This window comes from Dipodomys merriami, unplaced genomic scaffold (genome assembly GCF_024711535.1).
Source record: "Dipodomys merriami isolate MVZ:Mamm:240054 unplaced genomic scaffold, mDipMer1.0.p SCAF_8, whole genome shotgun sequence".
NCBI lineage: Eukaryota > Metazoa > Chordata > Mammalia > Rodentia > Heteromyidae > Dipodomys > Dipodomys merriami.
Genome location: NW_027206401.1, coordinates 31947407 through 31959542, shown reverse-complemented (window position 1 = coordinate 31959542; position 12136 = coordinate 31947407). Strand labels below are relative to the sequence as shown.

The 12136-nt window shown below is 54.5% G+C and overlaps 1 protein-coding gene across 5 annotated transcripts; it reads right to left on the bottom strand.

Moving 5' to 3' along the window:
- Positions 1-486: 486 nt before the first annotated feature.
- Mical1 (microtubule associated monooxygenase, calponin and LIM domain containing 1) lies at positions 487-11217 on the bottom strand. 5 transcript variants are annotated; one of them, XM_070010872.1, is made up of 26 exons: positions 11047-11217; positions 9685-9993; positions 9264-9582; positions 8963-9170; positions 8619-8723; positions 7946-8050; positions 7664-7819; positions 7054-7154; positions 6096-6353; positions 5768-5883; positions 5467-5593; positions 5199-5280; positions 4764-4911; positions 4233-4423; positions 4008-4096; positions 3848-3889; positions 3576-3659; positions 3298-3451; positions 2910-3004; positions 2362-2605; positions 2123-2235; positions 1726-1839; positions 1535-1628; positions 1222-1321; positions 1053-1126; positions 487-743 (listed from the first exon to the last, which is right to left on the bottom strand). In XM_070010872.1, exons 3-26 carry the CDS (start codon positions 9519-9521, stop codon positions 595-597), a joined length of 3207 nt encoding a protein of 1068 aa, XP_069866973.1. In that variant the 5' UTR covers positions 9522-9582; positions 9685-9993; positions 11047-11217; the 3' UTR covers positions 487-594. The 5 variants fall into 5 exon arrangements, with proteins under 5 accessions (XP_069866973.1, XP_069866977.1, XP_069866975.1 ...); XM_070010876.1 differs by having other exon boundaries at positions 2386-2605; XM_070010874.1 differs by having other exon boundaries at positions 9264-9579.
- Positions 11218-12136: the final 919 nt, after the last annotated feature.

Sequence of the window (12136 nt, the reverse complement as noted above, 5' to 3'; positions counted from 1 at the left end):
TTGCTTTTTTATCCTGTCCAGGCATCGTGGGGAGCACAGGTCAAGTGGTTATCACAATGGAGGACTCTGCACATGTGCTGTCCCTGCACATCCCTACCACCCACCTTTATGCATCCTAAATTCCATGTGTGGTAGGAGCCTTTCTTTTTTTTAATGGCATGAGGGTTTGAACTCAGAGCCATGCAATTGCTCACCTGAGCTATGCCTCCAGCTCTTTTTTATTTATTCAGCTCTTTTTTATTTTTCAGATAGGGTCTTGGCATTTTTTTTTCCATTTTTTTCCAGTTTCAGACTGAAGATCCTTCTATCTATTCCAGATAGCTGGAATTACAGCTATATACCAACCACTATGCATGGCTTGTTTGTTTAGATGGGAGTCTTGGTAACTTTTTTTTTTTTTAATCTAGGTTAGACCCAAAGCATAATCTTCCCTAATGGCCAATTCCCAGGTTGCTGGAATTATAAGCATGAGCCACTGTCCCCAACTTGTGACAGAAGCATTTTATTGTAAACAGTAAGGCAGTCCAGATGAGTAGGAAGCAGTGACACTGTCCTATGAAGAGATTGCTTTGCTTGCAGGCAGCCAACAGTCTTCTAGCCCTGGATCTCTGCCCCTGATACCAGCTCACTGAGCCGGCGCTCTTCCTGGAAGCGAATGAGAGCATCCCGCTGGTTTATCACATCCAACAGCTTCCTCAGAACCTGGTCCTCAGCCTGCCGATCAGCGTCTGTCTTCAGAGTTTCTGAAAGGAGAAAATGAAGCTTAGAGAACAGGGTTCTAGGCTGGAAGATCAACGTAATCCCAGTCGGTGTTTTTATTAACCCAGGCTTTACTAACTTGCAAAATTAAGATCTGTTGACCCTAGAGGTTTTCTAGCGTTAGTTGGCAACCACACTATTTTTGAAGGCAATCTTGTAGCAAAGCCTAATAGCACAGGTCTGACTGAATTTGAATGGAGAGTGGGGGTTCCCTTCTGGTTTCCTCCTGAATTTCCTCAGGTACTATAGATCAGAGGACCGTATTGCACAAGGTCAGGGAGCCACTTGCCTACCTTCTTGGTTCATGTAGCATCGCAGCTCCTGGTCCAGGTGCCGTTGCTTCTCCTCCAGGTCCAGCTCCTGCACCCTGTGGAGGTGAGTGAGTGAAGAGGCGCAGCTCTGCAGAGTGCCTACAAGACTGGGGCCCTGCTCATTACCACTGTCACCATCTTGGTATCTTACGTGATCATGAGCTCAGCCTCCTCAGCCACCAGGCTGTTTTTCCTCTGCACAAGCTGTAGCAGCTGTTCTACCCAGAATTTCTTTTGCTGCTCTGGGGAGCCTGGTAAGAAGGAAGAGGAGCAGAAGTGGTTATAAGACCTAAAGCTGGGGTCATGGGATCATAGCTTGAGGGACAGGATCCAGAAAAAGGAGGGTGTCAGAGCTGTATGGCCCAACTATTGAGCCTACTCTAGGACACAGTGTGGTGGAATTTCAAGGGGCTGAACACAGTGTCAGGAGCCCCATTGCTTATCCCTCCCCCATCTCTACTTACTGTCCTGGCTCCTCAAGGCCAGCTCCAGCTTTATGCCCTCAGCTTCCAATTCCCTCAGGGCAGCCTCAATCTCATTTAGTCGCCGCTGAATGGCCTGAAAAGTACAAGACAGAAAGCCCAGAAATCTGAAGGAGCTCTGACCTCAGATTCAGCACTGTGACCCCATTAAAAGGCCTACCCCTGGGCCTCACCTGGGCCTTGCAGAACTTCTTCATCTCTTCCTCCTTAGCACGGCGCAATAGAGTCCGGCGCCATGTTGGGTACTTCTTCATGGTGCCAGAGTTCTTGACCAATGTCAGCAGAGCCTATGGGAGGGTTGGGCCAGTCATGGGTAGGGCCTAGACCTTGGTAGGTAGGAGTGGGGGAAGCTGTTTGAAAGGGCAAAAAAGAACCTGGGCTGGAAGCGTGGGTTTGCTCTGATAAAGAAGATGAAAGCTTAGAGGCTTAGGCAAGAGGAAAGTAATATTGATGGGACTTCCAAGAAGGAGACTCAAAAGAGAATGTGAGCTTTAGTTCTCTAGAAATGGAGAGTATCTGCTGGTTGCCTGCTGGCTTGATAGGGTAGCTGGCCAGATTCTTGCTACTTACCTGTTCCAAGTTTGTGTCAAAAGGTACATCCTCCTCCTCCTCCTCTTCCTCTTCCTGTTCATCCTCATAATTGGAGGATAGTCTCTCTTCCTCCTTCTCCATAGCTTCAGCATCTGAGCAGACCAGAGGGAGACATGGCTTGGGGGTCCCAAATCTCCCTTTCTATTCCTTCACAGGAAACCCAAGACTGCCATTGCACCACCACACCAAGCCTGCACATCTGTGCAAAGAACAGTTACCTTGTGGTACCTGGACTGACATACCCCAGCCTACAAAACTGCTCTGAAGGGCCTGCTGGGCCAAGGCTAAGCAGCTGCGTGGGGGTTTGGGTGGAGGCTCTGTTTCTGGGTCAGGAGTAATGTTAAGGGAGGCCAGCTGCAGACGCTCTGGGCTGGAGAGGCGAATCCTCCTACGTGTGGGCTGCTTGGGGCTTGAAACAGGAAGGGCTGGCGATGTGCTATCCTCCTCTGGTGTGGAAAGCTTCTGAAGAAGACACCATGTGGTCTGGTTAGGGACCCGCCCTGTGTGGAGTCTAGGCCACCCCTTTAGAGCCCATGTAGGCTCTGGCATCCATTCACTAAACACCATGTAGTGGACACTGTCCGGCAGTGTGCTGGATACACTAAACACCATGTAGTGGACACTATCTGGCAGTGTGCTGGATACAGTATTCACCTACCCCGACCGCTGGCAAGCAAAGTCTACTTAGCTGGAATTTCCTTTCTGTGCCTCAACACACACACACACACACACACACACTTTTTACTGGGCGCGCACACACACACACAGTTTTTACTGGGCTTTTAGGTCCCCCGTCGATTTCATCGATTTCATCCTCTTTGTGGCCCGGCTGCGGCAGGTGCTGCAGGCAGTAGAAATGTCCTGGGGAAGGAGCAGCGGTGTACAGGAGACATCAGGTATAGGTATCCCAGTGCCAAGGCAGAATTTTTACCAGGGATGAGGCCACAGGACAATGGACTTGTAGCTGAACTGTTACCAGATTCTTTGTTCCTTAGGATCCCACATTTAGAGCTTGGAGGGGACAGGAAAGTCTTCAAGCTCAAGAGAAGTGCTATCTCAGGCTCCCACTTGTTCCTCACCCTCAAATTCTTTGCTCCCTCCCCACATCAGAGCCAGGCCCAAAGTCCCACTGGCAATCTCCCAAGCCCACTCACCGTCTGGATGCTGCCCATAGCCACCTGGCCACAAGGTGGCCTCACAGATGTGGCAGCGGAAGCAGCTTCGGTGGAAGAAATGGCCATCTGCACAGAAGCGTTCCAGGACGTAGAGGTGTCTCCCACAGAGTGCACACAGGTCTCCAGCACCAGACTGCACAGATCCCCCAAGACACAGAGTCAGCTGGAGCCTAGGGCAGTCCCAGGGATAATCCCCTGGAACCTTCCTTCCCAGTGCTCCCCTGGCCTCAGCCTACAGAGTGGACCCTGGTTCTTACTTCCTGGTGTTGGGATGGGGGAGTCAGGGGTACGCTGGGCTCAGGCACATGTGGTTCTTCAGTATTTGGAGACTCTGCCTCTACCTAAGGAGGTAAGTGCTCAGGCAGGGTCAGCCAGGAAGTGAGTGTGCAGATACACAGAAAGGGCTGAAGGGATAAGGGAAGTAAGACGAGGCAGGGAGAAGGATGGAAGGCCATAGGACCTGGGGTAGAGGAACAGAAGGAGGGGTAACAGCATGGGGGAGGAGACCATCTGTCTTGTCTGTTCTCACCTGCAAACGAGGCTTCTTGCCACCAGCATCCTCCCCATTTTCCTGCAACAAATCTCAGAGCTGTGAGCCCAAGGCTCTGGCCCACCGCCCTCCCCTTGCCCCCGGTGGGATGTCTTCACCATCACGCTTACTGGGTACCCCAACCTCAGTTGACTCCTACCTTGGCCCGGGTCCGCTGTAAGGTCCTCTGAAGTTTGCCAAGGAAGAGGACAGCATTGGAGGCCCCTGGACAGACTTGTCTGACAGGACCTGTAGGCAGTCAAGATGATGGAGTGGATGAAGGGGTCATATGTGGCCCTCAGGGACCATCCCAGGCAAGCCTCTACTCCCGTCCCTCTTGCAGATACCCACCCAGCCTAACCTACTCGTCTACCCTCCTGCTCACCTGGGCTGCGGCCCATGCTTTTGAAGGCACTGTGGAAATGGCTGAGATAGGCGATAAGGCCCAGCGGGTCACTGCCTGCCACCACGGCCTGTGCAGACAACACTGGTGCAATGCCCAGCTCATGCTCTGCCACCCTCAGTGCCCAGGTGGTCACTTCCACAGCTCCCATTCCCTGCAGCTCTGAGGGTTCCCTGTGGGGTATTCAGGAGAGAAGACAATAGGAAACAAGAACTGGCCCAGGGAAAGAAGGAGGAGTTAAAGTCATCAGAGGCAGAGACAGCAGGGAGGGGCTGGGGACCATGGGGGGAGAGAAGAGTCTGACACTGGGGCCCTCTGCCACTCATAATGTCTTTCCCAAGCTGTGTGCACTGGGCAGGAGGCAGTCAGGCAGTGGAAAGTGGAGCTGGGTGTCTTGGGCATCCTACCTCCTGCACAGCAATCTCCATTACCATGTGGTAGAGGGAGGAGCAGGGGCAGAGACACACTAGGTGTATGATTTGCTGGGGGACCCTTTGCTACTCCCCAACTCACAGCAGTCCAGGCTGGAGGCGGTGTACCAGGGCACAGAGAGCTAGCCCATCAGTCCAGGAAGAAGACAAGTCAGTGACATGGACTCCTGGGTACCCAGCTGTTTGCTCCTGGCACCAGTGTAAGAGCTCTTCCTGGGTGCCTGCTGACCCTAGAAAGAAAGGCTGTGCTGTTCCCAAGCCCCCCTTCTACCCTTCACCTTCCGCATGGAGTGTGGACCTCTGTGTAGGAATGAGTCAGGGACCCACTCACCCTGGGGCACCAGCTAACACTCACTGCCAACAGTATCTCCTTCCTCACTCAATTCAGGATCTTCCTTCTCTGGAGGTCCCCACGTTGCCCCACCAAACCAACATTCCAGTGTGCTACTCTGTCATGGCCTCCACCTGTGTGTGGCTGGTTGAGTAGTTTGTATATCCCTGGAGAAGGCCTGCCCACCTGTGGCCGACACCTCTGCATCTGTCTTGTCGCTCTTCTTCTGCACCTGCTCCTTGGCCATCACATCATACAGGTCTCGTACCTACAGCAACCTCAGTCTCAAAGCAGCTGATCACACAGCCCCCTGGACCATGAGGGAGGGGCCCACCTGTGGTAGGACTGGCCCCCGGAGGCAGTGATTGGGGAGAGAAGGCCTGGCCTGGAGAAAGGGGCCGACTTGGGAAGCCTAGTGGAATCCTGGGGGGAGAGGAGGAGAGAGGAGTCTGACCTGATTGGGGGTCACAGCCCGGAGGTTCAGGTTGGGGTATCGAGTGGCTGGGTCCAGCCCATATTGGGTCACATTGCGGTGCATGTTTTCTGGGGATGTCTGTGACAGAAGCTGGTACAGGCTTTCGCTGAGAGGGTGATGGTGGCGGGCAGGGGCACAATGGGAGGGTATCTGTTAGCACCCATTCCTCAAGAGCTGCCAGACCTTTTCTTGTACTCCTTTGTATTTCCCCTATTTCCCCTGCCCCCTCTTCCTGACCCTTGTGCCAAGTCCTGTACTAGTTCCCCAATTCAGGCCTCACCGTTCAGCCAACACCTCTAGGGGCTCAGTGCCCTCTGCCCACCGCTTCACCATCCAGGCTGCATCGAAGGCTGCCAGGAAGCCTCGGGCCACTCCAGTGCCCAGGGGCCAGAAGGGCTATAGAGTCAAAGGACAGGAGAGAGACAATAGGAATCCAGTGGGAGCAACCATACCCAAATGATGCAAGGTTATAGTGGGGAAGAAAGGGAAGATCCTTTCATCACACCAAGCAGCTGCCACCTCCACCATGCAGCCCTTAGCTCCTCCCCTCAACGAGCCCGCAGTTTCTCCCCCCACCATGAGTCCCTTGTGCCTCGTGGAGCTCTCACCTCCACCAGGCAGTCCCCCACCAGTCCCAGCAGCAGGCGGGCTCCATGCTTCTCTTGCACACGAGCAGAACTGTCTGCCCGCATCATACTTGTGAAGTCAAAAGCAGACACATCAGGCCGCCCACGGGCATCTTGTGCAAACTCGAGTTTCCCGAGCTTGCCGTGTGTGGCGAAGTCAGCAGCTGCCCTGGCAAAATGCTGCAGAGCCTCGGGTACCACATTGGCACTTTCTAGCAGTCGATCCGTCTCTGGCCAGTCCTACAGAGCAGAACCTTTGAGACTTCTGAGAATAGGATCCCAAGGGCCAGCCCTGTTCCCTTGGGTGCAGAAGTCATACATACAACGGCCCAGAGAAGAGGGAAATGCTCAGCTGCACATTCATGAGGCCCAGCCCAGCTTTTAACTGTTGATTAGCCAGATTCAGCAGCAGTTGGAAGCTGACCTGGGAGTAGAATTCCCAGAGCCTGCCTCCCATGTTCAAGCCCCTCCCTTAGCACGCATCCTCAGACCATGCTCTCTGCCCATGAAGCTCCGTCTCACTGCTGTCATACACTTGGGGCCTGCTCAGAGCCTCAGTCTGGAGGAGTCATTTGGAGACTATATACTTAACTTACTGGGTACTCATAAAAATTGTATCAGAAAATACAAATTAATCTTCAGTAAAGCACTTAACACATTATAGGCACACAAGTAGCTCATTCACATTCACCAAATACATGTTAGGTACTTTAGGAAACATTCCATGCACTAGGAATTAGCATGAAGCAAGAGACAATGCAACAAAAATCCCTACTCTCGTCAAGTTCATATCTGTAGAACTGTTTAGCCCAGAATATTACTCCTCTGCCATGTAAACTGCAGGGACAGGGCTTGCAGAGGTGTTGTTAATGCTAGGACAGAGGCTGTAGGGGAAGGGGGAGTCCAATCCAGCCTCTCTCTGCTTGGGCCCTAATCCTACCTGGCGCAGCACCCCTAGCTTCAGCAGACACTGCTTCTTGGCTGTCATCACAAAGTAATGAGTGTCATCCTTGTAGTATACAATGTTCTCCAGATCAATGCCTGGGGAGACAAGACAGAGGACAGGAGTTGAGTCCTCTCCTGATGATATATCCACTTTTCAAACACTCCAGCCAAAACTGAACAGGGAGAGCTGGAATCACAGCTTAGGCTGAAGTGACTTCCATGCACAGAGCCTCTGATTCCTAGTGACACAAAGGACCATCTGCCCTGGTCCAGGAGGCCTGCTGGCTTGTAACCAAGAGGGAAACTCAGATGAGGTAGCAGCTGGGAGGCGAGCACTACATGGTCACATGGCAGTGTGAAGCTTAAGTAAACAGAGCATGCTCTTGAAGTTCACTTCTGTTTTCAACTTAAGTCATCTTTTATGGAGCACAAAGCAAACGCCCAGACATTTTATATGAGATTCCAGTAATTTTCCTGCCAAGTGGGACTGTGACTGCTTAGTCACTGGAGGGGACAGTCTTTCTCCTTTGCTGTCAGGAGACAAGAGGACAAGTGTGGAATTTCTTGAACTAAGGACAGGTTTCAGAGAGAGACTGGTGCCTGACCTGTGACTTTGAGCAGGCTCTGAAAGAATTTCTGGTTGTAGATCCGAGCCACACCACTGATCTCCGGTACCTGTGTCTCTTCCACAGTACGCCCATTCACAAAGTTGGCCGTGATGCCAATGGCCAGTTTGCCACGCATTTCTCGAACTGTGAAACCTAGTGGTAGGAACAGATGGGTATGGCAGGAGGACCAGGAGTATAATTTTCTAGAAAGGTCCAGGAGGAGCCCAAGACACTGCTTTTTTTTTTTTTCAGAGGTGGGGGAGGGAAGTGATCACTCACCTTCAGGGACAAATTTCCCTCCTGCAGCCGAGATGAGGACATCAAATTCATAGTTGGCCAGTTGGGCTGGAGGACTGGGCTGCAGCTCGGCACGCCAGCCACTCCCTGGGGCAGAGAGTATGAGAGGCACACAGTATAGCAGTCAGTGGGGTTCTACACTCCAGTCAAGCTAAAGAAAACAAGTAATGTGTAAAGTACTCAATCATACCTTCCTGGGAGCCAAACAGGAAGATAAGGAACACAATTCTCCTATTTCCTTTTCTTTTTTTCTTTTTTTTTTGGGGGGAGGGGTTGGGTCGTGGGGCTTGAACTCTGGGCTTGGGCGTTCAAAGTGAGCACTCTACAGCTTGAGCCACAGCACCACTTCTGGTTTTCTAGTGGTTTATGGGCGATAAGAGTCTCATGGACTTGCCTGCCAGGGCTGGCTTTGAACCTTGATCCTCAAATCTCAGCCTCCTGAGTAGCTAGGATTACAGGCATGAGCCACCGGTGCCTGGCTACTTCTATTTTCTAATGTTCCTATTTTGCTATCTCCATTTCCATGGTCACTGCACCTGAGAGGGTTGCCCAGGCCTCACTATTAGACTCAGCTGACTCCCACACCCACCCCTTTTATCTCCTGGCCAAGATCTCCTTAGTGGGTGGAGGTTCCCAAGAGCAAAGAAGTACTTACTCTTTCTTGGAGGAGGCTGGAGGCCAGTAAAAGTGACACCCCAGTGAATTTCCACCCCCAGCAGTAATGCCACCTTCAGGAGAAGCAGCTGAAGCTGTCGGATGCCTGGAAAGGGGAGGACATAGAAACAGGGACTCAGGACTGGCCAGCTTCCCCTACTTCTGGTGTATGCCAAGCCAGAGCTGGAGCTAATCTGAGTGCTCACTCTGTCCAACTACATCTGGATCCATGCACCAACCAATGTCTTCAACTCACCTGGCTAAAGTGAATCTTGTTCATCCTGCCTCTTGGCTTGTCCAGCAGCTCCCTCCTCCCCCTGCCACTGGCCACCATGTGGTACTCACTGATGTGGTCCAGAGTGCCAGTGCAGAAGCGCCCGTAGAATTTCTTGGCACCAAGTGCTCGAAGGTCATGGATGGTGAAGGGCCAGAGGTGGAGCACGTTGTGGCGAGAGAACTTGGTACGCTTTTCTACCAGTACTACGCGGGCCCCCAGCAGTGCCAGCTCCACAGCTGCCCGCAGCCCACAAGGTCCAGCACCTACCACCAGGCACTGCAACACACAGGGCAGAGTGGGCATGACATCCCATCTCCCTCCTCCAACTCCCCGCACTGCCCATGCCCTTCCGAGATCTCCTGTAACTACCTTGGTGCTGGCACAGGCCTGGCCCTGCTCGTAGACAGGCTGGCCGGCTCTCTTGTCCAACTTGGCCCATAGTGACTTGGCACTCCAATAGTTGAGCTGAGCTTTGATCTTGTAGTACTGGGGTAGTCCCCCACCAGGCTCCAGCCCCAGAGCCCCACAGAGTCCCTGAAAGCTGCTCAGCACATCCTGGCACAGCTGGGCCTGCAGGAAACTCTCAAAGTGGGCATGTGCTGGGTTGGTAGAGGTGGGTGAAGCCATTGGAGGCCCCCCTAGGGCTCCTGGGAAGTGAAGCAGCTGGGCAGAGAGAGCCTAGTGGCTGCTGAGAGAGAAAGAGGGAAGAGATAAGGAGGAGACTGGGAGTGGGGGGAGGAGGAAGGGGAAGAGAGCGGCAGCTACTGCCCCCAGCGAGTTCTGGGCCCACCTCTGATTGGCTTTTCTGCTCCCAGTCCACTCCTCTTCCAGAATCAGCTCTGAAGACAGCGGCTATCACTTTCTCAAGTGAAAAAAATTAAATCACCAAATTTGGAAATAAAAATTCAGGAATCCTGGGCACAAGAAACCAGGGCAGTCTCCAGCTTGGTCTGGCTGTCCAAGGATTGCCAAGGAGTGAGGGATCCTCGGATTAGGAGTGCCAAGCATAGGGGGCCTGCCTTCTTTGGGCCCTGAAAGCAGCGCTTGGGGGAGTTCTCAGACGTATAGAGGGGGCAGTCTGCCAGGAAGGTTTCCTTTCCTGTAGAAAGCAAGAGAGCTCCTGTCGGAAACCGCAGCTGCTAGACATATGTACCGCCCCATCTCACCCCAGCTTCTGTGTGCCACGCCCCTTGATGGCCTCAGCCTCACGCTGGGTATGGGATGTGTCTTGTGTCAAGGGCAAAGATTCCTCCTGGGTACTGGTGCTTGCCTCTTTGACAGCCTTGCGCAGGTTTCTCCTCCAAAGCAACCAGAGGATGTTGCCACTGACTATGTGACAGAGGCCTGACTGTTATTTCTGACTCAGTGTGGTTAAAAAAAAAAAATCACTTCCTCTAAGATCTTGTCGCTGCTTCCATGGGCCATAGGGGGGAGAGAGGAGGAGACAAGAGCAGCTGGGCTGGCCCCCCCCAGAGTCCTTACACCCCAATCCTCACTGCCCCATTCCTTGTGCGCTGGTGCGCCCCCTCTCCCAGGAATCTCGCCAGACAAGGCGTTCCTTTGTCCCCTCTCCTCCTCTCTGGCCCAGACGAAGTTGGGGGGCGGGGGAGAAAAGGGGGTTGTAGAGACTTTCTCACGCTGGGGCTGGAAGGACTGAGAGGGTCTGGGGGATGGGGTTGCCCAGGGGGAGTTAGGGAGGGTGGGCGAGGCATTGGGGGCGGGTCCCTCGGGCTGAGCCCTCTCCCCCAGCTGGCCCTCCGTTGCCAGTCTCCCAGGAGAAGGCTAAAGTTGCCTGCGGCGAGTGACCAGGACGAAGGTGGACAGAACCTCAGACAGAAACCTACTGTCTTGGGAGTAGGAGTCTTGGGTTGGGGTGGGGGGGAGTCTTTCACGACGGGGGACAAAGACGAGCCCCCGGGTAGAATGCCAGAACAAAGGACGTGCCACGAGTGCAGCGGGCTGAAGGGATGGGGAGCCGCATCGGGGGCGGTGGGAGCAGGGGACGCCAACACTCGGGACCGTGCAGTCCGGAGAGGGGCTGCGCAGGGCAGGCTTGGGGACGCGCGGCTGCCTTTCCCCGGAAGCGCTCCCCACTCCCACCCCGGGCCGGGCCGGCAGCGGAGCGCACCGCGGGCGCCGCGGCACCACTTACCGCGCGGCTGTGCGGCCGGAAGGGCGTCCCGGGACCCGGGGGCGGAGGAAGGAGTGGCGGCGCCGGTGCGAAGGGCGAGCGCCGGGCGATCCTGCCCGGGAGTCCCGCGGGGTGGGGCTGCGACACGCGGACCCCGAGCCCCTCGGAGGCTTTATCTGAACCTCATTAGCATCTCATTATCCCGCCCCCCCCCCCAGCTCGACACAGTCCCGGCCCGCCCCTTTCTGCAGGGTGACGCCCAAGGGCGCGGCTCTGAGAGCCCCGGGGTCCGTCCCGGGGCCTGCCGAGTGAGTCCGGCCTGAGGAGGCCGCGGGTCCTGAGTAGCCGGGGCAGCCCGTATCTGATCGCGCACCCGCGGGCGAGGCGGGGACCCCCGGCACCCCGCCGTACCAACTCTGCTGCCAGCGGGCGCGCGCTCGGGCGCGCACGGGAGTTTCTTGAAACTGGTGGGTCCGAGAGCGTGGCGCCGGACTGTCCGGACTGTCCTCCCCTCTCCCCCGTCCCGGGTGCCCCGCTGCAGGGTTATTGGGCCCGCCTTCCCACGGACCGGACTTCTAGGCTGGGACTGACAGCCAGGTGCGCAGCTCCCTCCCCTGCGCTGGCCGAGGAAGGGAAGAAGTGGGGTGGAGCCGGGGTTAGATTATTGCAAGGAAAGGCGGGATGGGAGGTTGTGTGTGGGAAAGAGGCTTCATCCTCAATGTTCCCGTGTTCCAGAACCAATTAGAACGAGGACCCACGAAACTGTCCAAGCTGAGGTCCTCTGAGATCCCCTTCTTCACGTTTCCCACGAGGAAACCGCAATCCAGAGCCCTGTCCACTGCAGCTGGTTAATATTAATGAAACATCAGCGCTAGTTTGTCGAAAGTCACACTATATTATCTTAACGTCCGTGTTTACAACTGTCCTGTTTAACTGCAAGGAAACTGAAGGCCACAGAGACAGCATGACCTACACTGGTTACACAGCACACGTGACTGATTCAACTTGAGTAAGGGAAGGACTGGCATCAGAGCGGTTTCTGGCTCAGAGGAAGTAACAGGGCTACCAAGGAATAAAGGCAGGGGCACCCTCCTTGAGAACTGGGACCAGA